This window comes from Gavia stellata, chromosome 3 (assembly GCF_030936135.1).
Source record: "Gavia stellata isolate bGavSte3 chromosome 3, bGavSte3.hap2, whole genome shotgun sequence".
In the NCBI taxonomy this organism is placed as follows: Eukaryota; Metazoa; Chordata; class Aves; order Gaviiformes; family Gaviidae; genus Gavia; species Gavia stellata.
In genome coordinates, this window is record NC_082596.1 from 447,856 (window position 1) to 469,604 (window position 21,749).

General features: G+C 55.8%; 1 protein-coding gene across 1 annotated transcript in view; it reads left to right on the forward strand.

Moving 5' to 3' along the window:
* EPPK1 (epiplakin 1) overlaps window positions 1-21,749 on the forward strand; it is a 37,760-nt gene that overhangs the window by 15,576 nt on the left and 435 nt on the right. Inside the window, exons 2-3 of the mRNA XM_059836255.1 lie at window positions 19,116-20,020; window positions 20,693-21,749. The exon at window positions 20,693-21,749 is cut by the window's right edge and continues 435 nt beyond it. Coding sequence (XP_059692238.1) covers window positions 19,116-20,020; window positions 20,693-21,749 — 1,962 coding nt within the window. The remainder of the gene's footprint in view (window positions 1-19,115; window positions 20,021-20,692) is intronic.

Here is a 21,749-nt window from a genome sequence, read left to right on the forward strand (position 1 = left end):
GTATTTTTATTCTCTTTCTAGTCTGTTTTCTTATGCATGAAGAACATTTTTTTCTTAGCGGATTTGCAGGGCGTTATTAGAGTTGCAGGTTTTGAAACCTGAATTTTGCATGGAGAGCATATTTCCATGTAGGCACTATGTCAGGGTGGTTTGATGTGTTACTGTAGTGGGATACATTATCTGTGTTTGCTCTTAATGCCTCAGCCTGTCTAGTTTTTCTGAGGGTGTCTGGAGTACATACACCCTCAGTTTAGAGTGATTTGGTCTCTCACTGATATGTACACTCAATTCACTCACATGCTGTGCTTTCCATCCCTCCAGTTCTCCACCTCTCCATGGAGCCTCTATAGAGAGCTGTGCTGTGGGACCCATGCAAGAGCTGAGATCCCGTTGTGTACATTGTCGTGCCATAATTCTTTTCTATCCATCCACGGTCAGGGCAGCCGGCAGTGGAGCGTCCCTTCCCTCTAGCTGGAGCCTTTGCCCATTTCTCAGCTCCTTTTGCTCTTCTGCATCCTGAGCTGACTCAGCCCACGTGCCACACTGCTGGAGAGGACGCAGCCCCAGAACCACTCTGCTGTAGAGTTCAGGGCTGAATAATTCTACTACTGTTCAGTAGAAGGAAACTTACTCTCCTTCAATGCATTACCTTAGGCTGTTTGCCTTAATTAACCCAGTAATGTCCTGGAAAATGGATTTTTTTGCCACAGCTTGTATAGCTGATAGCTGGCAACAAGTGTAGATTAGCTGTGGAGCTCCTTACCATAACCTGCTGTGTAGCCCAGAGATTTGCATGGGCTCAAAAAGTGGTGCAACAAATTGATGGGAGAGAAGTCCACTGAGGTGTTGGTCTCTTCTCCCAAGTGACAAGTGATAGGACAAGAGGAAATGGCCTCAAGTTGCACCAGGGGAGGTTTAGGCTGGATATTGGGAAAAATTTCTTCACTGAGAGAGTGGAACAGGCTGCCCAGGGAGGTGGTGGAGTCACCATCGCTGGAGGCGTTCAAAAACCGTGTAGACGTGGCACCGTGCCTGGGGGGCACGTTAGCCTGGCCCTGGGGTGGAGGCTACAGGGCAGGTGCAGAAGGAGCGTGGTTAAAGACTGTCAGTTCTTCCTCCGCAGGGGAACAGGGGCCTCCATGGCCATATGGACCATCACGGCTCGCTTCAGCAGCTGTGTTGGACAGCCAGGAGCTAGCAGTATCTCTGTAAGAAATTCCTGTCCCAGATCAGGCAGTGAAGCCTAACAGGAATGTGGTGGTAGCGACGGTCCTCCCTGATGAGGGACCCAGAGAGTGAGCTGAGGCAAAACAAACTTTGGGGCTTGTGATCCGGAGTCATGTCGTGACTCGACTGCAGGGTGTGCAGCGTCCAGATCCCGGGAGGTTTCAGGAGAGGCTTGTAATAAGTGCTGGGGAGGAGACAGTGACCGTGGGCCCCACACAGAGGAAGATGGAGGAAAGAGGTTCTGGCATTAAAACGTAGGCTTCAGGCAGGAAGATGAAAGCCAGGCCCTCCATGACAGCATTCCCTGAAACGGTCCGGGTAATACCACGTGGAGGTCAGATAGTAAAGCAGAGACGTGAATTCATAAAACAGGGCTGAGAAGCTGCAAAGATCTTGTCATAAAAGTTTTGCATCTCCAAGCAAAGGAGAGGCCAAACTCGTGTCGTTCAAATATGGTGAAAACCAGCACAGAGAAAAGGAAAAGGGAAGAGCAGTTTAAAGAAGCAGAGTCCTGATTAAAAACAATACGGAAAAAAGTAGAGAACCAAGATAAATATAATATGTAGGGCTGAGGAACTGGAATGCCTCATCTTCAGCGAAACACTGGCACGCCATGGGCTTCTTGGGAGGAGGCTCGCCGGGAGGACACTGTGACGCCAAAGTATAAAATGCACAGCAGCAGTAGAGGAGGGTGTGCTGGTGGCAGCGTGGGGCCATTATCAGAGAGCTTAGAGTTGGGTCAAAGTCACAAATACACCAACAGAGAACCCTGGGCTGAAATCCCAGCTCCAGGGAGCAGGGCAGGGGGAAGGCGAGCAGGCGGAGGTACGGGGGAGCGGCTGTCTGTGCAGGAGGAGGAAGGGCGCATCCTGAGTGGGGACGTAGAAGGGGCATAAAACCATAAATGACATGGACAAGGCAAGCAGCAAATGAATATTTGCTATTATAGGAAAAATTTCTTTACTGAGAGAGTGGTCGGGCATTGGAACAGGCTGCCCAGGGAGGTGGTGGAGTCACCATCACTGGAGGCGTTCAAAAACCATGTAGATGTGGCACTGCGGGACATGGTTTAGTGGGCATGGTGGGGTTGGGTTGATGGTTGGACTTGATGATCTTAAAGGTCTCTTCCAACCTTAATGATTCTGTGATTTTCCGTAAGAACTAGGTTGTGGGGAAACAGCAGGAAAGGTTTCTGCACACAGTCAAACTGTGGCATTTGCTGCTGGGATGTCATGGAGGCAAAAGCTGCAAATGTTTAAAGAAAAGAAAAGAAAAAGTGAGCCCTCTTCTCAGCAAGGGAGTCACCAGCGGGGCCCGGAGGGACCCATGCTGAGAGCTGGGCCATTTAACATGTGCGGACACGGTCTGGGAAATGCTATGAACAGTGAAGGAGCAGATGGCATTCAGCTTTGCAAAGAAAAGCGTCAGCTGCAAAAACTGCCGGAAGACCAAGCAACATAGAGCGACTGGAATAAAAATGGCAGATTATGTTCGAGGTAGGTAAAAAGGCACACACAGGGAGAAGCAGTCCTGGTGTCCACGTACCCAGCTCCGAGCTGTTACTGTTCAGCAGCAAAAACGGTAACAGGTTATTTGATGTGCACTCAGCAGCAGTCAGAGTAAACCAAATGTTAAGATTAGGGCGGGAACACGTCCATGCCAAGATACCGCACACAAGCTGCGTCCACCCAGAGGCACCACATAATATCCCGAGAGGAGACCAGGCTCCTTGGGGGGGCTGCAACCAGGATCTCAGCAGTGGCCCGGCCGTGGTGGCCAGTGAGGGTTTGGTGGAGTAAGGCAGGGTGGATGGAGATCACCTGCTCCTTTGAGGGCATCTGGTCAAAGGAGCCATCAACAAGAACATAGAGGGACAAACCTGATCGACAAGTGACAGGGGAGGCGGTGATGGGAACAAACCTGGCCAGTTGCACCCATCAGTCAGGATGTGTGGAGGGAGAGGACGTTTATTGTTTCTGTTGAGATGATAAGGAAACGGAGGGAGGCAAACACAGGGACATAAAACCTGACCAATTAGCGTTAACGAAGACAATAACCAGAAACAAGTGGCACTAATTGATGGGCTATCAAGAAACTGCCAGCACACCAGGACTTCACAGCTGGTACTGATGTAACCCTGAGGGTCTCAGCTCCCTGGATCTGGGGAGGGTCCCACAGACTGTGTCCTGAACACCAGCTACTGAGGGGGACTGGTGTGAGTGGGGGGCTCCATGCCGGTGGCTGGAGCGGGACCATGGGTCACAGCCCGTGTGCCTGGTGTCAGCTGGTGGGGCAGTGGTGAGTGTCCTCCCCAGCACTGGTGTGTGGTGGGTTGTGCTGCTTCTGGCTGGGGTAGAGTTAATTTTCTTCATGGCAGCTAGCATGGGGCTGTGTTTTGGATTTGTGCTGAAAACAGTGTTGATAGCACAGGGATGCTTTAGTTACTGCTGAGCAGTGCTTGCACAGCGTCAAACCTTTTCTGCTTCTCCTCCCACCCCACCAGTGAGCAGGCTGGGGGTGCACAAGAAGTTGGGAAGGGGCACAGCTGGGACAGCTGACCCCAAATGACCAAAGGGATATTCCATACCATATGATGTCATGCTCAGTATATAAACTAGGGGGAAGAAGAAGGAAGGGGGGTGGGGGGGGTGTGCATCTGGAGTGATAGTGTTTGTCTTCCCAAATAACCGTTATGCATGATGGAGCCCTGCTTTCCTGGAGATGGCTGAACCTGCCTGCTGACGGGAAGTGGTGAATGAATCCCTTGTTTTGCTTTGCTTGCGTGCATGGCCTTTGCTTTACTTATTAAACTGGGTTTGTCTCAACCCACGAGTTTTCTCACCTTTCCTCTTCTGATTCTCTCCTTCATCCCACCGGGGGGGAGTGAGCGAGCGGCTCTGTGGTGCTGAGTTGCCGGCTGGGGTTAAACCATGACACGGGTGTGCATGCGTGTTCACCAGCAAACTTCAATCTGGACCACATGGTGAGTAGGGGATCCATGGAGGGGGTCAGAAGGCGAGAATCTGGGCGGGGGTGCCAGGTGGATAGGGGGGCCATGCTGGTACTCGGGGGATCTGTGAGTGTGCATGTGCTTGTGAACCTGGAGAATGTTGTGTGTGTGCCTGCACTAGTGACCTCCTGCCTCTGCCAGCCCCAGAGGAGGAGGGGACGTGGCTGCCTGTGCTCCTGTGTGATGTAGGTCCTGTGTGTGGGCACTGCTGATGGCAGCGCCTTGTCTGTGGCAGTCTGTCTGACTGGCCATGTGTCCTCTGTGTGTGTCTCTGGCATACATGTGCAGCTTTGCTACTGGTTGAACTTGCAAATGGGAGGGCAGCAGACATGTCCCTCAGCCTGTGCAGAGATCCTGGGTCAGCTGGGCAGGACCATACTGGGCAGTACTGGTCTATACTGGGTGCTACCGGGCTCCAGTGGCCAGGCTGGAGGTGGTGGCCGCTCCAGTCATCCCTTAGCAGGTACTCTGCAAACAGGGGTTGCAGGCAGATGCTCAGTGGCTGGTGGGGCAGCTGGCAGGATGGTGCAGGGACGCTGCCGGGGCTGGCGCTGGCGGCGGTGCTGTCTGTTTGCACAGCAGTTCTGGCTCTGTTCCCACTTGTGCTGGGAGCTGCTTCTGGTGCCTTTGGGTCTGCTGGGCAGTGTAGCCGGCAAGGACGTAGCAGGAGTCATAGCTGTTGTCATGACAGTGCCAGCATCTCTGCTGAGGGCTTCTTGAAGACCCAGCAGCAATGTTCTCAGTGGATTGCATGACACACTCCTGCATGGGCTGGTGCTAATCCCCTTGGCACAATGGAGGCCTCAGCCCAGAGCTCCAGAGGGTGGATGCTGCCGTCAAGGTCTGGGACTGCTGAGAGTGCCTGGGGCATCTGAGCAGGCTGTGCACCATCAGGGAAGATGACGAGGAGATTTACAGGGTCTTCACAGAGACCTGTGGCCAGAATCTGGGATGCTGCAGAGACTGACAAGATTTGTCCAGCCCTCAGACTACTAGCTCTTGCTTCCCTTTCATGTGGGCACCAATGATACTGCCAGGAGTGACCTGGAGGATATCAACAGTGGCTACAGAGCTCTGGAAGTGAGGACTTTGCATTTCCCTCTGCTGAACTTCAGAACGGAACCTCGTGCAGTTGAACAAAGGGAAATCCCAAGTCCTGCACCTGGGGAGGAACAGCCCCAGGCACCAGTGCAGGGCGGGGTGGCCTGCTGGAAGGCAGTTTTGCAGAAGACGACTTGGCCATCCTGGTGGACAAGAAGCTAAACGTGAGCCAGCAATGTGCTCCTGCAGCCAAGGCTGCCACCAGCCCTTCTGGGCTGCATCAGGCAAAGTATTGCCAGCAGGTCAAGGGAGGTGATCCTTCCCCTCTACTCAGCACTGGTGTGGCCACACCTGGAGTACTGGGTCCAGTTCTGGGTTTCCCAGCACAACAGACATGGACATACTGGAGACAGCCCAGCAAACGGTCATGAAGATGATGAAAGAACTGGAGCTTCCCTCCTGTGAGGAAAGGCTGAGAGAGCTGGGACTGCTCATCCTGGAGAAGAGAAGGCTCAGGTGGATCTCATCAATGTATATAAATACCTGAAGGGAGGGAGTAAAGAAGATGGAGCCAGGCTCTTGTCAGTCGTGCCCAGTGACAGGACAAGAGGCAAGACAGGACAGGAGGTTCCGTCTGAACATCAGGAAACACTTTTTTACTGTGAAGGTGGTCAAACATTGGCACAGGTTGCCCAAAGAGCTTGCGGAATCTGTATCCTTGGAAATACTCAAAACCCAACTTGACATGGTCCTGAGGTTGCTCAGGACCTTAGGGTGGTTGTGGCTGACCCTGCTTTAAGCAGAGGGGGTGGATCTCCAGAGGTCCCTTCCACACCCTTGGAGGTGATCAACACTGACTGAACACAGCCCTGAGCAATCTGATCTGATTGGACCTGCTCTGAGTTGGACCAGACAGCACCTGAAGGTCCCTTCCAACCTAAATTATTCTATGATTCTGATTTTCTGTTGGCCAAGAAGGCCAAAGGCATCCTGGCCTGTATCAGAAATGGTGTGGCAGCAGGAGTAGGGAGGTGATCGTGCCCCTCTACTCGGCACTGGTGAGGCCGCACCTCGAATGCTGTGTTCAGTTTTGGGCCCTTCACTACGAGAAGGACATTGAGGTGCTGGAGCGTGTCCAGAGAAGGGCGACGAAGCTGGTGAGGGGTCTGGAGCACAAGTCTGATGAGGAGTGGCTGAGGGAACTGGGGTTGTTCAGTCTGGAGAAGAGGAGGCTGAGGGGAGACCTCATCGCTCTCTACAATTACCTGGAAGGGGGTTGTGGTGAGGTGGGTGTTGGTCCCTTCTCCCAAGTGACTAGCGACAGGACAAGAGGAAATGGCCTCAAGTTGTGCCAGGAGAGGTTTAGGCTGGATATTAGGAAAAATCTCTGTACTGAGAGAGTGGTGAGACACTGGAATAAGCTGTCCAGGGAGGTGGTGGAGTCATCATCGTTGGAGGTGTTCAAGGAACGTGTGGACGTGGCATTGTGGGACATGGTTTAGTGGGCATGGTGGTGTTGGGTTGGTGGTTGGACTTGATGATCTTGCAGGTCTTTTCCAACCTTAATGATTCTGTGATTCTGTTTTTTTGAGAGAATAGAATGGACTGTGTGGCCCCAGCAGCTCCAGCCTTTACACCTCACCTGCCCATCACCAAGGCCCATGCCTTCCAGCCCAAGCATGGCAGCACTCTTGTTGCTCCAGGACATGCCACAGCCTTGACTGGCCATCTTCTCCTCCACCTAGGGACCAGTATGGCCCTGCTCACCACGCTGAACCAGTGCCTTGCAAAAGACACTCCATCCAGGCAATAATTAACACTTATTGTGGATAATGAGACACCAAAGCTGTGAAGATGAGCATCACACCCACCTTCCTGCCACATCCCACTTCAGGTTGGACAGCCCCAAAATGTTTTATCTGGGGCCATGATGGAAGTTGAATGGCCTTTCCTGGGAGGCCGGCTCCCACTGGCCTTTTTTCGTCTGCCTGTTCAAAGCCTCTCCCTCCCTTTTTGTCCATTTTACCCTTCCTGGAAACCTGACTTCCTCTTTCACAAGGGCAAACAGGAATAGCCAGTGTCAGGTCTCCAGGCAGCCGGCTGCATTTCCGGGTGAAACATCCGACTACGTTGGCAGCAGCATGGTGCCCCTGCCCTGTGGCTGGGAGAGCCATGTTGTGCCATGGTCCCGCGCACCACGGACCTGGAGCGTGGCCGCAGGCACTCAGAAATGGTGCGCCAACCACACTGGGCTCCAGCAGCACCTGGAGCTGTCCCCTGGGCCCGAAGGGTGCTGAGCTGTGGCCTCCAGGACATCAAAGCACCCACCAGCAGCCAGGTGTGCCCATCCCCTGCCTGCCTCCAGAGCCTGTGTACCTCGCCCTCTGTGCCGCACCACCTCCTGCCCTGCCTTCCTCCCCACCTTCCTTCCTAGTCCACACACTCCTCTCCCCCGAGCGCTCAGCTGCCTTCCTGCCCCCGTTTCACTCATGCTCAGATCTCCAGTCCTGCAGCAAGCATCTCCACGTACACTGGCAGCATTTCCCATACGCTGGCCTATTGGCCACCACCATCAGGCTCCTGGCCCCAGCCCAGGGCTGCACGTTTGCTGCACAGCTTCGTGCCTCCCAGAGCTGTCCTCCTCTTGGTCAGGGATCCTACCCGCTCAGCCATTCAGCTGCCCCCCAAGCCCCTTCGAGCTGCCCCCAGCCCCATTACAGGGTGAACCATGGTCTCTGCCGGTCTCTCACCTGAAGCCCAGGTGCCACAGTCCCCCACATGCTCCCTGGCCCCTGCAGATAGGGACTGCCTCCATGCCAGGACATCTCCCACCCTGGACTCCCACCTTGCAGGACAGGAGGCGTGTGAGTCAGCTGGGAGCCATCCAGCCCGGCTGGGTGGGATGAGCCATCCCACGCCAGTGTCCCAGCACCTCTCCCCCATTAGGGTACAGCAGCTCCGGCGTCGGAGCAGCCTTCCCACCCACACCTGGCGGTCCCAGACCACCCTCACTTGGCTGGTCCTGGCAGTAGCACCAACTGACAGCTCCCTGTCCCCTGCAGGGATGGCTTGTAGCCCTGACCACCGACGTGGAAGCTGCCCGTACTGACCCCATGCCAGAGTCTGTGGGGGCTGCGCTTGCCCACTCCTGCCCATGTCCCCCCCCAGGCTCGCAGCTTTTGCACCTTCACTGGCCAAAGCCAACAAACCATCGAGCAGCCCTGGGGCCTGGGCAGGGACTGTAACCTCAATATACCCCACCCAACCAACAGCCCCAACAGTGCCCAGTGGCACCTTCGGGGATCAGCTGCTGGCAAAGCTGAAAGGGGTAAACGTAAGAACTGAAAGCCCTGCATAGATGGGTAGAGACCCACCTCCCTCCCTGCCCACAGCCAAAAGGGGACCTGCTGGGGAAGCCCTGGGCACCTTCTGATGGAAGGGTGCAGTCAGATCGCCCTGTGCCCCGGCTCTCCACAGCTCAGCAAGCCCCGTGTCCCAGAGCACCTCGTGGATTTCCAAGCTCCTGGCAGAGGGACGTCTGCTTTTGCTTTCTGCGCAGCCCTGGTGGGTGCGTTTCAGGCGTTCTCGGCCGAGCACCATGAAGGGCAGCAATCAGCACAGCAGCTGCAAATCCCCAGAGGCCTGTGTCTGTGTCTGGTCTGGCAGCAGTGGCCACGTGTGTGGTGCCATCTTCCTGAAGGCGTCGGTGGCATCCCGCTGTGCAGCACGTGCGGTGGCAGGCTCAGCAGGAGGGAGTGCGCACGGGCTCAGCCCGCCCAGAGCCAGAGCAGTCATGTTACGAGGGGCCCCTTCATCAAGCGATGATCTCTGGAGCAGAATTTTTCCCTTGCTGCTCGCCGCAGGCTGTTCTGCCAGCGTCCACCATCCATCATCTGTGTCCGAGGAGCAGAGGGGGAGGACCGATGCTTGACTCCCAGAGAAGGGCAGCAGAGCTGCAGTGTCTGCCAGCTGGGAGATGGACCGAAGGGCAGACCCCACCAGCAACATTCAGCTCTGCACATCCCAGCGGTGCCCCAAGCTCAGCTCTGCCGACGTCCTGACAGCCGAGCCTCTGCTCTGCATGGGCTGTGGTGCGTTGAGGGGCCCCGCGGCCCCCGCCAGAGCCGGAGCCACATGAGCAGAGAGCTGTAACTGTGCCATCTCCAGACGTGCCCTCAGGGGAAGACAGGAGTGTGGGTGGAGGGACCTGGGCCAGTTCATGAGTACGCATCCTTCCCCTCGCCGTGCCCAGGAGCTGCGGAGGGAAACTCTTCTGCCAGGAGGTGGGAAGCCAAAGGATAAGCAAGTTCCCCGGAAAGGGTGGCAGGAAGCAGTTGCTGCCATGGCACACCCCTGGCGCCGCTCCAGCGCCCCTGGCTTATCTTCCTCCCTGCCCCTGCCTCGGGCCAGGTGGCCCGAAGCACCAGCAAAAGTCTCGCCGATCCCCGTTTCTCAGGAATCACTTGTCAGGGTAGAAGATGCTTGAGAGCTTCTTTCTCACAGAGATCAGACTTGTGCAATCATGTATCGCCAAGCCAGAAGAAAAAGGATTTTTGTCTTTTCTGTTTGTCCATGGTTACCTGCCTGTGCCCATCCCTTGGGTGCTGGGCTTGGCTGGTTCATTGTGGACTTTGAAAGAGGACATTTTTATTATTCTTTCCTTCAAAAGCACATTGCATTGCTCGGCTTAGCTAAGCGAGAACAGGCAGAGCAGGCATGGCAGCGTGAGGTACCTGCAGTCAAGGTGAATTTCCTCCTCAGGTCCGACACCGCTGGCCTACACGGCTCCGTGGGTCCCGAATCAGCTCCACGCCTGCCGGGAGCACCCACACGGCGTATGGGCGGCTCCACGCCTCGGGACACCTCTGCCACCAGGAATCCCAGTGCGTGAGCTCCACACTGTGGGTCACATCAGCCAGAGGGGCACTGGCTGCTGCTGATTTTCTCTGGTTAATATTGTCCCCTGCTGTGTGCAGGGGCTGGCCATGCATGGATGTCCCAGGAGTGTCCCAGGAGGGCTGCCTGAGCACAGGGGCTGCCCTCTCCACGTCAGGCCTGAGGCTGTCGCCCGCGATGTGCGTCACGCTGTGCAGCGATCCCTGAACTGCTCGGCACCAGCAGCCATATCTCCAGGGGCTCAGCTGCGTGGCTGCAGGGACGGATGCTCCTGGGACCGGCTGGAAGGGAGTCGTGTCAGCACCCGAGCTCTGGCAGAGGTTTCCCAAATCAAACACTGAAGGAAAACAACACTGCCCAAACACCCCGGTGCTGAAGAATCCTTGAGAAAGCCATCTCCCAGCTCTCTGATGTGGTTCATGGCTGCTTCAGCCAAGGACACCTACACCTTCCGGCAGGTGAGGCCGAGCCATCAGGCTGCAGATACCCAAGCCCAGGTGTCCCCATGCCAGGCTTCCCGGGAAGGTGCAGGACCAGCTGGTGAGTCACCGAGCGCAGCGGAGGACAGCGGCATCCCACGGGTCTGCACCCTGGCTTTGCTCTCCACACAGCTGCAGTTAGAGAGGTCGAGGCAGCGCATACTTGTGTTTCAGACACTTCCCTGCACACTCGCCTGATTTTTCTTCACTTCTTTTTAGTGTAAAGCTCCTCTGCCCTTTTAATACTCGACAGCTTTGAGGCCAGACAGACACAGCTGGCTGCAGCTGGGTGACAGCCCCAGCAATCCAGTGCCACATGTACGGATCCTGGCATGACACAAACTCTCCCCAGACGGTGATGCTGTCCCCTCCCTGACTTCTGCCGAGCTCAGGACGTGCAGTCACTCGAAGACCCGCATGTCCCACCACGCACGGAGGCACAGAGCGCTGGGAGGTGCTGCAGCAGCCAACCCCGGGATTCACAGGCGGTGCAGCTCCGGCTGCTTGCATCCCCTGCGTCTGGCCGAGGGGGAAGGGGGCAGCCAGTTCTCAAGTCACTAAATAAGGAGGTGGTGTCTCCAAAGAGCCCCTACCAGAGTTCACAGTGCGGCACGGCCAGAAATGCTGGCTAGATGATGGGTCTGTGAGGTGTAAGTGGCAGCACTGTGAAGCCCCGGGAGGTCTGTACTGCTGGTCAAACTGTCTGGGAAGCGGGAAGCCTGGGCGACTGCAGGTCAATTAACTGCCCAGGCCTGAAGCCAAGCGAGAAGTCAACATTCCTCCTCGAGACAACCTGAGCGCAGTTTCATTTGTGTTCTCACAAATATCCAGCTCCTGGCACCTCAAGGAAACCGAAATGTTAAGTCATTGTATTGTGGCTTGTAAACCAAAATAGGAGCTGCTGCCCAATTCAGAAACCTCTGACCATATTCAAATCACAAGAGGTACAGTGTCAGCTTACAGTGGCAAACGAGCTGTCTTCCAGAGAAAGAAGATAAAACGGGTAAACCAATCGGCATTGCTCAGCAAGGACACCGGTTTCCAAATTACTTGCAGGTATTCTACCAGTGCTCTCACAGGCTGCGCAGCTAAAGCAAGCACACAGCATGCACACCCCTAAGGCGGTCCATGCCATCCACCTGCCGATGGACCTGGAGCAGCGCGGCTGGGGTGACCTGAAAGGTGTCCTCTCCAAGATGTCTCCAGGACTTGGTGCAGACTGGGAGCAGGCCTAAGGAACAGCTTCCCCAAGGGACAGACAACTGACATACCATCTTCCTTACGCCGTTCTTCTGTTTCCAAGTTTGCAGGTAATTTCCAATTTTGCAGTCAGGACTCCATCGACAAGAACAATCCCCTTGTTTGCTCGTGAGTCCTCGTGGTCAGCAGTACTTGGCTGCAGCTGCTAATGCCAAGTGTCAGAGTTGGGCTGGTGCCTTCCAGTGCCAAGAGAATGAGGAATGGGCCCCATGACATCAGTGACACCAGGTAAGATGCTGGTGATGCTCCCAGGTGGCAGACAGAGAGACGGGAGCCCTCCTTCAAGTCTCAAGTCGAAGTATGAGCCCCAGGAGCAGGCAGGGCTGTAGGCAGCACCGTCGCACACACCCAGGCATCAGCTGCACAGCATTCCAGCTAGGCTCTGCGTTGCTGGGCAGGGGCAAGCGTCCCCATGCCTTTAACACACCAGTGCAGGGCGGCTTTGGGAATGGGGCTGAGAGGGTTTCAGCCCAAGCCACAGAGACAAAGTCAAGGGCCAGGAGGAGATACATGCCCCGTGTGTCTGACAGCAGGTGGCCAAAGCAGTGAGTAAGCTAGACAGGACCAAGGTCTGGCACACAGCACACATGCAACCCTGTCCAGGAGGACCAGGGTTTCCGCTCTGCAGCACAGGGATTGGCATTTAGGAAGCTGAGAGTGCAGTCTCTGCCGTGCTCCCTTTCCCTGGGGAAGGCGTGCAGGCACTGTAGCAACCCATGGGACACAGGAATGGCCACCTGCCTGGAGATACACTTCTGGGCACCCTTATTCTTCATTGGCCCTTCTTGGGAGGGTGGCAGAGGAGCAGGTGAGCCCCGGGACCGTGGAGGGTCCGGTTGTCCTGTGCCAGTGGGTGCAGATCCCTTGGTGGCTCCAGGAGCTGGCAGGCACGGGGGCTCAGGCACAGGGCTCACCTGCAGCATCATCCTATTCCCCTGGGGAAATACCTCTTGGATACAGTACTGGACACAGCAGGGCTCAGCTCACTTAATCCATCTCCAAAAAGGCTTTGATAGTGCCTTAGGGAAGAGCGTGAAAGAAGTAAGCTGCTTCAGGGCTGAAAAGAAAAAGTTTTGTCACGTCCCAGAAACAGGCTAGGAGGTAGGGAGGGAAGAGTAGGATTAAATACTCAGTCCTCATCAGGGAAGAGGGAGCCCTGTTCTCTGCTAAAGAGGGGACAATCTGGGAACAGGGTTGAGGTGAGGCACCAGAGTTTCCATGTGGTACAACTCTGTTTATGCCAGCTGGTGCCTGTGAGGGAGGCAGGGCTGCTCAGAGACCTGTGCGTGCAGGAGGAGGTAGCGTTCAGGGCCGATTCACTGCAGGTGATGTTTCTGTGCAGCGCAGGTCACCCCGGCTGCCCCAGGCAGCCAAGGGAGAGCAAATACATGCGGCCAGTGGTTGCTTTGTGGACACATCCTATGGCAGACATGTGCAAGTTGTCAGAGGAGTCATGCTCTGGGCTCCAGCAAGTGTCCTGATGTGCTCTCCACGGCTATAACGGGACCTGGGCTCCAGCTCAGCAGGAGGCATCCACTGTGGGGAGATAAATCACAGCCTCTGTTTTGACAAATGCAAAGTAATGCACCTTCAAGGGAAGCCGCCAACTGCTAGCACTTCAGAGGCGTCTAAACAAGCTGGGCCAGCTCCAGATAGTGGTCCAGTGTCACTGGGAGAGCTCAGAGGAGCGCTCTGCTTGGTCGAGGTCAGTGCTGTGCCATGCCTGAGGAGTGTGGAGGGGCAACACAGAGCAACTCAACGCTGCCTTGTGGGTGCTCACCTGGCCAGGCCAGCGTGCGGGGTCTCTGCTGCACAGAGCAGGCTGCTGAGAGAAGAGAGAGATGGGATCCTCCCGCCTGGCCCAGGCCAGGACCCCCTTGCACTCCGCTCCTGCCAAGGATGCAGCCCAGAACAAAGCTTTTGTTGTAGCCCAACCGGAATCGCTGAACCTACAGTGAAGTGCAATTAGCAGTACATTTGTGGCGTTGGTAACTAGCCAACATAACGCAGGCTGAAAACTGATGTCAGGCAAGGAAGGGCTTCTGAGGAGGGAATAAAGACAACAGAAAGAGGTCATGTTTCCACCTTCACCCCTGTGAACAGAGGGACCTCCTGCCCAGGTGTGTTCCCCAGAGCCGAACAGACCTCAGTGAGTCAGAGGGAAAATGCCTCTGTGTGCTGATCATCCAGTCTGGCAAGCACCTACGCAGGCAGGAATGTGCACCCAAAGCAGGACACCCAGGGAAGGAAGGGCAGGGGCAGGCAGCACCTCCTCCGCACAGGGGCACCGAGTCACGCACACCCACACAGGGCGAGAGTCGCACCAGCACACGGTCGCACACACCCGCATATGTGCAGCTGCACATGCAGGCTCACACAGGCATACAGACAGTCTCTCCCTTACACACACACACATGCAGTGTCACATGTGCACCCACTCACATGGAGTCACCCGTGCGCAGAGTCACACAAGAACGCATACAGTCACACACACACACACGTAGAGGCACAGACACAGTGTAGGTTGATGGGAGCACATACACAGTCACAAACGCACTCAGACACAGACACACACCCGAGCATGCACACAGCTACACAAATGACTGCACACCAGAACAATCCAACCAAAACCACCCTTGTCCTGGAAGAGGCGATAGGCAAGCCTGTTCACCAGAGCTGTGGCTGCGGTCTGATGGGACGTGGCCTATCCTACGCCGACACTGAAACGGACCCAAACATGGGACTGAACTTTACTTTGGCCCTACTCAGCCCAAAGCTGGTTAGAGCCACGAGCCTGCCTCTGCCAGCTGGCCAGCCGGCACAAACCCTCTGCAAGTAAGTGGTCGATCAGTTGCCCTGAGCTCCTGGGCAGACGCTGGCCACAGCACGGGGCTGGCCCTCCCTGCTCACCACGAGCATGAGAGGTTTCCATCCCGGAGCTGCTTCAGCTGGAGGCATCGACCACCCACTCCACGCACTGCAAATGACGCCAGCTGCCACCACAGCTCTGGTGCCTGCACGGTTCCAGGCACGACCACAGCGAGGGACGGGCTCGGTCTCTGTCCCAGGTGGGGAGCAGGGACAGCTGCAGGAGGGTGGCTGCAGCTCCCCGCCCCAGCCAAGGGACTCAGCCGGAGCAAAGGCAGATTGAACAAGACCAGATCCATGGAGACTTCCATCTCAGCCAGGACCATAGGCAGGGCAGTCCACAAGTGGTCGTGCTGGGCACCTGTCAGAAGAAGGTAGCGGCAGACAGTCCAGAAGCCTCGCCGTGCCTCTGCACCCTCCACAGCCATCACTTGCCCAAGCTCCAGCGAGAGTCATGCCCCATGTCTCGCACTGGGGCTGGTCACTGTGCCCCGGCCCCAGCCCCTGCCACCCCACCTGGGCTCCCGGGGCTGGGGCTGCCATGACACTGTGCTGCAGTGGTCGGATGTCTGTATTTCAGCTGTGCTCCTGTATTTCAGCACAGGGCAGGGCCACCGTGTCATCCCCAGGGGCGGGGAAGGGAAGGATTTAAATTGAGCGCTTGCCTTGGCTGCTCATTCTGGCTGAGAGGTGGCGGGAGGAGGAGGAGGACCAGAGCCTGCCAGGGAGCCAGCCGCTCTGGATACGTGTCCAGCAGGTAGGACAGAGCCCATCTGGAGGGGGCACTGGGGCCACCACGCAGCCCCGCTGCAGCATGGCACCCTCCATGCAGATACCAGGGGCCTGCAAGGGATGTGGGGACCTTGCCTCTACCCCAAAACCTGGCGTTCGGAGGTCAGCTGCTGAGGCACAGGGGACTGGTGAGCAGGAGGTCTCCAGGCAGGACTTGGTCCTTTCCAAGAAGGGACAAAGTGACAGAGTGGTGCCAGGGCTGGATGGAGCTGCTGCTCCATGCGATGCGCTTTGTGCCCTCAGCACTTCAGCTGAGCAGATCGGGACATTGGGATGTGGGAGGGAAGCAGCCAGAGCTATGGGACCTGCCTGAGCCTGCAGGCACCCAAGACAGGCGGCTGCCGACTCGCATGGTGGGTCTCGGCTGGGAGCCCAGCGGCAGGAGGCTGCCAGGTGAGCGCCAGGCTGGGGGGGCTGACACGATTTCACTCCCTGGGGTGCAGGTAGGGCTCGGGACCGCAGCACTGCCAGGCCATCCCTGCTCACTCCAGCTGGAAAACCGCTTGCACTGGGGCCTCTTGGGCTGGGCTGCTGCGACAGCTTGAAAGGACAGCCAGCTCCTGCCCCGGGAGCTGCGTGTGCAGCCAAGCCCCAGCATCAGGAGGTCTGATTAGAGACCAGCTAATGATAGCTTGCAGTTGGGCAATGTCTTTCCAGTATAGGGTGTTTACACGACATCCATGTCCTACATAGGTGTCGCCTGCTCCAGGGCGTGACACAGCACTCCGCTTTGTCCTGGACCGAGTGCCACCCCAGCAGGCAGCACAACCAGCCCATCGTCTCCTGGGAGGTTTCACCTGCATCAGTGGAGTCAGGCAGGGGAGGGCAGAGAAGCTGCTCTCCAGGGCTGGAGCCACAAGGTGGGCCAGAGCCGCTGGCTGTAGAAGAGCCTGAAGCCATGGGCAGGGTCCCCAAAGAGGCAGGGGCTGGTCTGTAACTGCTGGGATAAACCTCTCCCCCATCGTGATCCATCTACACCAGCATCAATCCAATATTTAAATGGATCAAAAGCAATGACTCAGAGACTTTTAGACCAGTTAGGTAAACAGTCGGAGAATTAAGCTGTGACCCTGATAATGAGGTAAACATATTATTAATGTCAGTCACTGTAGTTTATGGGAGATGGGTGTTCCCAAAGAAATGTTTTGGGTTTCGTTTTTGCTGGTTTTACAAGACTGTGGCCTCACCACCACGCAATGTTGTAGATGCTGAAAGCTTACAGGGCTTCCAGAAGAGACCAGGTGACAGCACGCACGACATCCCTCGAGGATTACTACACAGACCCAAAACGCATCCAGCTCATGAAATCCACCAAGCTGAAAATAGTTAGAAACTGGGGAAATATTACACACATTGCCCCATTCTTCATCCTTCCCCTGTTGTCCACTTATGGATCAAGATGGAAACAAGACTCTGGACCACACAGACCTTTGGCCTGACTGCATGGCTGTTCTGATGTCTGCTCAAGAGCACGGCTGCTTTCCTCGGAAACACTTCAGAGAGCGCAACTGGTGTCTTGGTTAAGGGTGCTGCATTTTTATGGGTGAGGGGGCAAGGGTACCCACTGGACTGACTGACTGGTCACGTCATTAATTGCAAAGTACATCCCTGAATGGGAGAGACCACTGCGAGCAGCCACTTACAGCAGGCTGCCTGAGGTACCTGCTCTTAGTCCCTCACTACTGTCTAATCTTTATTTATATGTATATTACACTTTATCTACCATTTTACCTACATAACAATTAGCTAATAACAAGTTCATGACCTCCCACAGCACAGGAGCTAGAAGCTCCCGGTGAAAATACTTTCCCTGCAAAGTGTGATTAAATCACAGGTCTTGTTGCCACAGGATGACACCAGACCTGGACTCACAGACATGACCGCACAGGTCTGTTGAGGACAGTCTGTGGTGGCTACAGACAGTGGTCTACGGCAAGCCCGGCCCAGGATGTCCGGAGGGTTGTGTGCCAGGAGGCTTAGCCAAAGCATTTCTCTCTACCATCCTGTTCCTAGCACAGTTTCCCTAAATATCTGGAGAGAGCACCTTGGCCCTGCTGCAGAGAAGAGCACTTGGTCAGCCAAACCCTCCCATTAACTCTGCCCTTGTCCCCAGTTGCTGGAACTGGTTAGAATGGTCCCCAGCGTGGTGTCTGGCACCAGGCGACTAGCCCTCCCACGAACAATGCCCATGCACAGTTCCGAAACCAGCATGGGCTAGGACCAGTGCCAGCATGCCTGTGGCAGCAGACCCCGGTTTTGGAGGACAAGAGTCTGTAACAGGACAGGGGCTGGGGGCTTTGCCAACCCAGTGGCCTTAGAACAAGCAGAGACCCAGGCACTTCTCAACTGCAGCAGAGGCACAGCTTGAGAGAAGGTCTCTGCCAGCTCGGACCCACTGCTGCACGTGGATCTTACCAGCCGCTCATCTGTCGCTAAGACCATTCCCATGTCCTGTGTCGTGCCAGGGTGGTGTGGGATCACGCAGCAAGAAGACAGACCTCCATGGACAGCCATAAGCCAGGCTGTGCCTGCCACCGTGCTCAGCGCTGGCGGTGTCCCACCACGCTCACAGCCTGCCGGTGACCAGCACGAAGCCAGGCAGTGTGACTGTCTAAGCGGACAAGAGCGGAAGATGACTCGCAGCACTAGCCAGCACCTCTCTGCAGCCGGACAGTCGCTGGTGGCAGTCATATCAGGAAGTCACTGTTGTTTCTTGTCATGACCTGTGCTTGTCAAATGACCACCAGCTAAATCTGCCAGCCCAGTGCAGCACAGGAGCCAGTACTGAGGGAACAGGGAGGTGAGCAGCGGCCACACTTCCTGCTGAAACCCTGTGGCGTCAGCCCAAAAGCGCGCAGTGGTTGTGTCAGCCAGGAACAGAAGAGGAAGGTGGTAGAGGCCACAGGTTTGAGGCAGTGTCAGGCTCTGGGAGAGCAGGCAGCTCCTTGGGGGCCCAGAGTGGGGCCAGGTTATTCGTGCTGCTGATACGATGCTTTTTTGTGGAGTGCATGTCCACTCTGTGATGTGGCCCTCAAACCTCTCTGCCTGCAGGTGCCTGAGGTGCTGGTCAGGTCTGCTTCCCTTCTCTGCTCCCCTTCACAGCACTATCTGGTTTCCTGCCCTGAGTGCAGGAGCTCTTCGGCATAGGCATCAAGCCTTCTGCTCACCTCTGTGCCGGGACTACCAGCTGCAGAGAGATGCGCTGAGCCGGCCACTGCAGCTGGGAGGTGCACAGCATGCTGAACAGCAAACACACCGGCCAGGCTGTCACCGCTGCTTCCAGAGAGCTCTCATCCGCTGATCGAGGGGGAGCTGGACAAGGGGCACTCTTGGCCCTGAGACTGCTGCTGAGAGAGGATGACAGCAGCAAAGCCCCAGACCTCACTCCCTGCTTCTCCCTGGGCTCGTGCTACCATATCCAGGGAGATGGCTCTCTTCACAGACACCATGAAAACCACGCAAGAACCTATGTCTTACCAAGTCATTTCTTTCTCTCTCCGCAGACAAACACGGTGCCCCGCGGTAGCAGGACTGTTCCCCAGAGACAACGCAGAAGATGAGTGGACCTCCTCAGAACAACAAGTCAAGCAACATAGGAAGTAACCTGATGGCAGGTGGACACAAAGAGATGGGTGGGGGTGGGAGTAACTTCATAGCTGGAGTTTTCATCCAGGCCATGAATAAGAAGATGAGTATCTACGACGCCATGATGAGGGGGCTCCTGACACCAGGTACAGCCCTGGTGCTGCTGGAGGCACAGGCTGCTTCGGGGTTCCTCGCCGACCCTGTGAGGAACGAGAAACTGTCGGTGAAAGAGGCACTGACTGCAGGACTCGTAGGCACAGATTTTTACGAGAAGCTGCTGTCGGCAGAAGGAGCTGTGACAGGGTACACAGAGCCGTACACAGGGCACAAGATCTCCCTCTTCCAGGCCATGAAGAAAGAGTTCATCGTCAAGGAGCACGCTGTCCGCCTGCTCGAGGCCCAGATCGCCACCGGCGGCATCATCGACCCCGTGCACAGCCACCGCATCCCCGTGGAGGTGGCCTACCAGCATGGCTACTTTGACCAGGAGATGTGCCAGTTTCTTTCTAACCCCAAGAATCAAACAAGAAGTTGCTTCGACCCCAACACGCATGAAAACCTCACTTATACACAGCTCCTCCGCCGCTGCGTGCCCGACCCGGACACGGGGCTGCTCATGCTCCACGTGATGGACAAGGGCTCCGTGCTCTACCAGCTGAACAAGGACGCCCGGAAAGCCCTGCAGGCCGCCCGCACCACCGTCAGCGTGGGGCTCTTCCAGGGCCAGAGCGTCACCGTCTGGGAGCTCCTCTTCTCCCGCTACATCCCTGATCACCAGAGAGAGGAGCTGCTGAGGAAATACAAGGCAGGGACAGTGACCATCCCAGAGATGATCACCATCCTCACCACCATCATCACCAGGGCAGAAATGGAAAATGGGGATCTGAGCTCATCCACTGTTATACCCAAAAACGAGGTGGGAGCATCACAACCAGTTCAGGATACGCACTCCCAGGAGCAACAGTTGAGGAAGTCCTTAAAGTCTGCAACCATCTATGTCACTGCTGGTGAGTTCCAGGGGCAAAACATTTCCTTGTTGGATCTGCTCTTTTCCAAATACGTCCCTCAAGGCAAGCGGCAGGAGCTGCTGGAGCTGTACAGAGCAGGGATACTGACCACAGAACAGGTGGCTACTGTGGTCACCACCATCATAAACAGAACAGAAGCCGCAAATGCCGCGCTCATGGCAAATGCCAGAAGTTCACACAAGGCGGTGACAATGGCAGAGGAAAATGGAGATGATTTTTCAACACAAGATGCACAACTAGATAGCATCTTGAAGTCTACCACCATTGATGTGCCAGCTGGTGAGTTCCAGGGGAGGCAGGTCTCTGTGTGGGACCTGCTCTTCTCCGACTACATCCCTGAGGAGAAAAGGCAGGAGCTCCTGGAGCTGTACCGTGAAAGGGTATTAACTCTGGAGCAGATGATAACTGTTGTCACCACTGTCATTAAGAAAAAAGAATCTACAAGCAGAAAATTCCTAATTGCAGTCAAGACTTCTGACAAGGACACTGTGTCAGCAGCAGGAGAGAAGGATGATGATTCCCCCAAAGAAGAACCATGGGAAACAGCCTTGAAAACCACAGTCGTTGACATGGAGGTCGGAGAGTTTCGGGGCCACAAGGTCTCTGTGTGGGACCTGCTCCACTCCAAGTATATCCCTGAGGAGAACAGAAAGGAGCTGCTGGAGCTGTACCAGGGAGGGGTGTTAACCCTTGAGCAGGTGAAAACCGTTGTCAGCACTATTGTCACCAAGGCTGAAGCAGCAAAGGCAGAGCAATTGGCAAATGGGAGTCGTCCAAGAGCAGAGTCGACAGTTGCAGAAGCTGAGCACACCCACCTGCAGGAGGACAGGACCTGGGAAGAGACCCTGAAGTCCACCACCGTTGAGATGTCAGTGGATGACTTCCAGGGGAGGCAGGTCTCCGTGTGGGACCTGCTCTTCTCCGACTACATCCCTGAGGAGAAAAGGCAGGAGCTCCTGGAGCTGTACTGTGCAGGGACATTGGCCTTGGAGCGTTTAATAATTGTTGTCACCACTCTCATTAAGAAAAAAGAATCTACAGGCAGGAAGTTCCTAATTGCAGTCAAGACTTCTGACAAGGACACTGTGTCAGCAGCAGGAGAGAAGGATGATGACTCCCCTGAAGAAGAACCATGGGAAACAGCCTTGAAAACCACAGTCGTTGACATGGAGGTTGGGGAGTTTCAAGGCCACAAGGTCTCCGTGTGGGACCTGCTCCACTCCAAGTATATCCCTGAGGAGAACAGAAAGGAGCTGCTGGAGCTGTACCAGGCAGGAGAGTTAACCCTTGAGCAGGTGAAAACCGTTGTCAGCACTATTGTCACCAAGGCTGAAGCAGCAAAGGCAGAGCAATTGGCAAATGGGAGTCGTCCAAGAGCAGAGTCGACAGTTGCAGAAGCTGAGCACACCCACCTGCAGGAGGACAGGACCTGGGAAGAGACCCTGAAGTCCACCACAGTTGAGATGTCAGTGGATGAGTTCCAGGGGAGGCAGGTCTCCGTGTGGGACCTGCTCTTCTCCAGCTACATCCCTGAGGAGAAAAGGCAGGAGCTCCTGGAGCTGT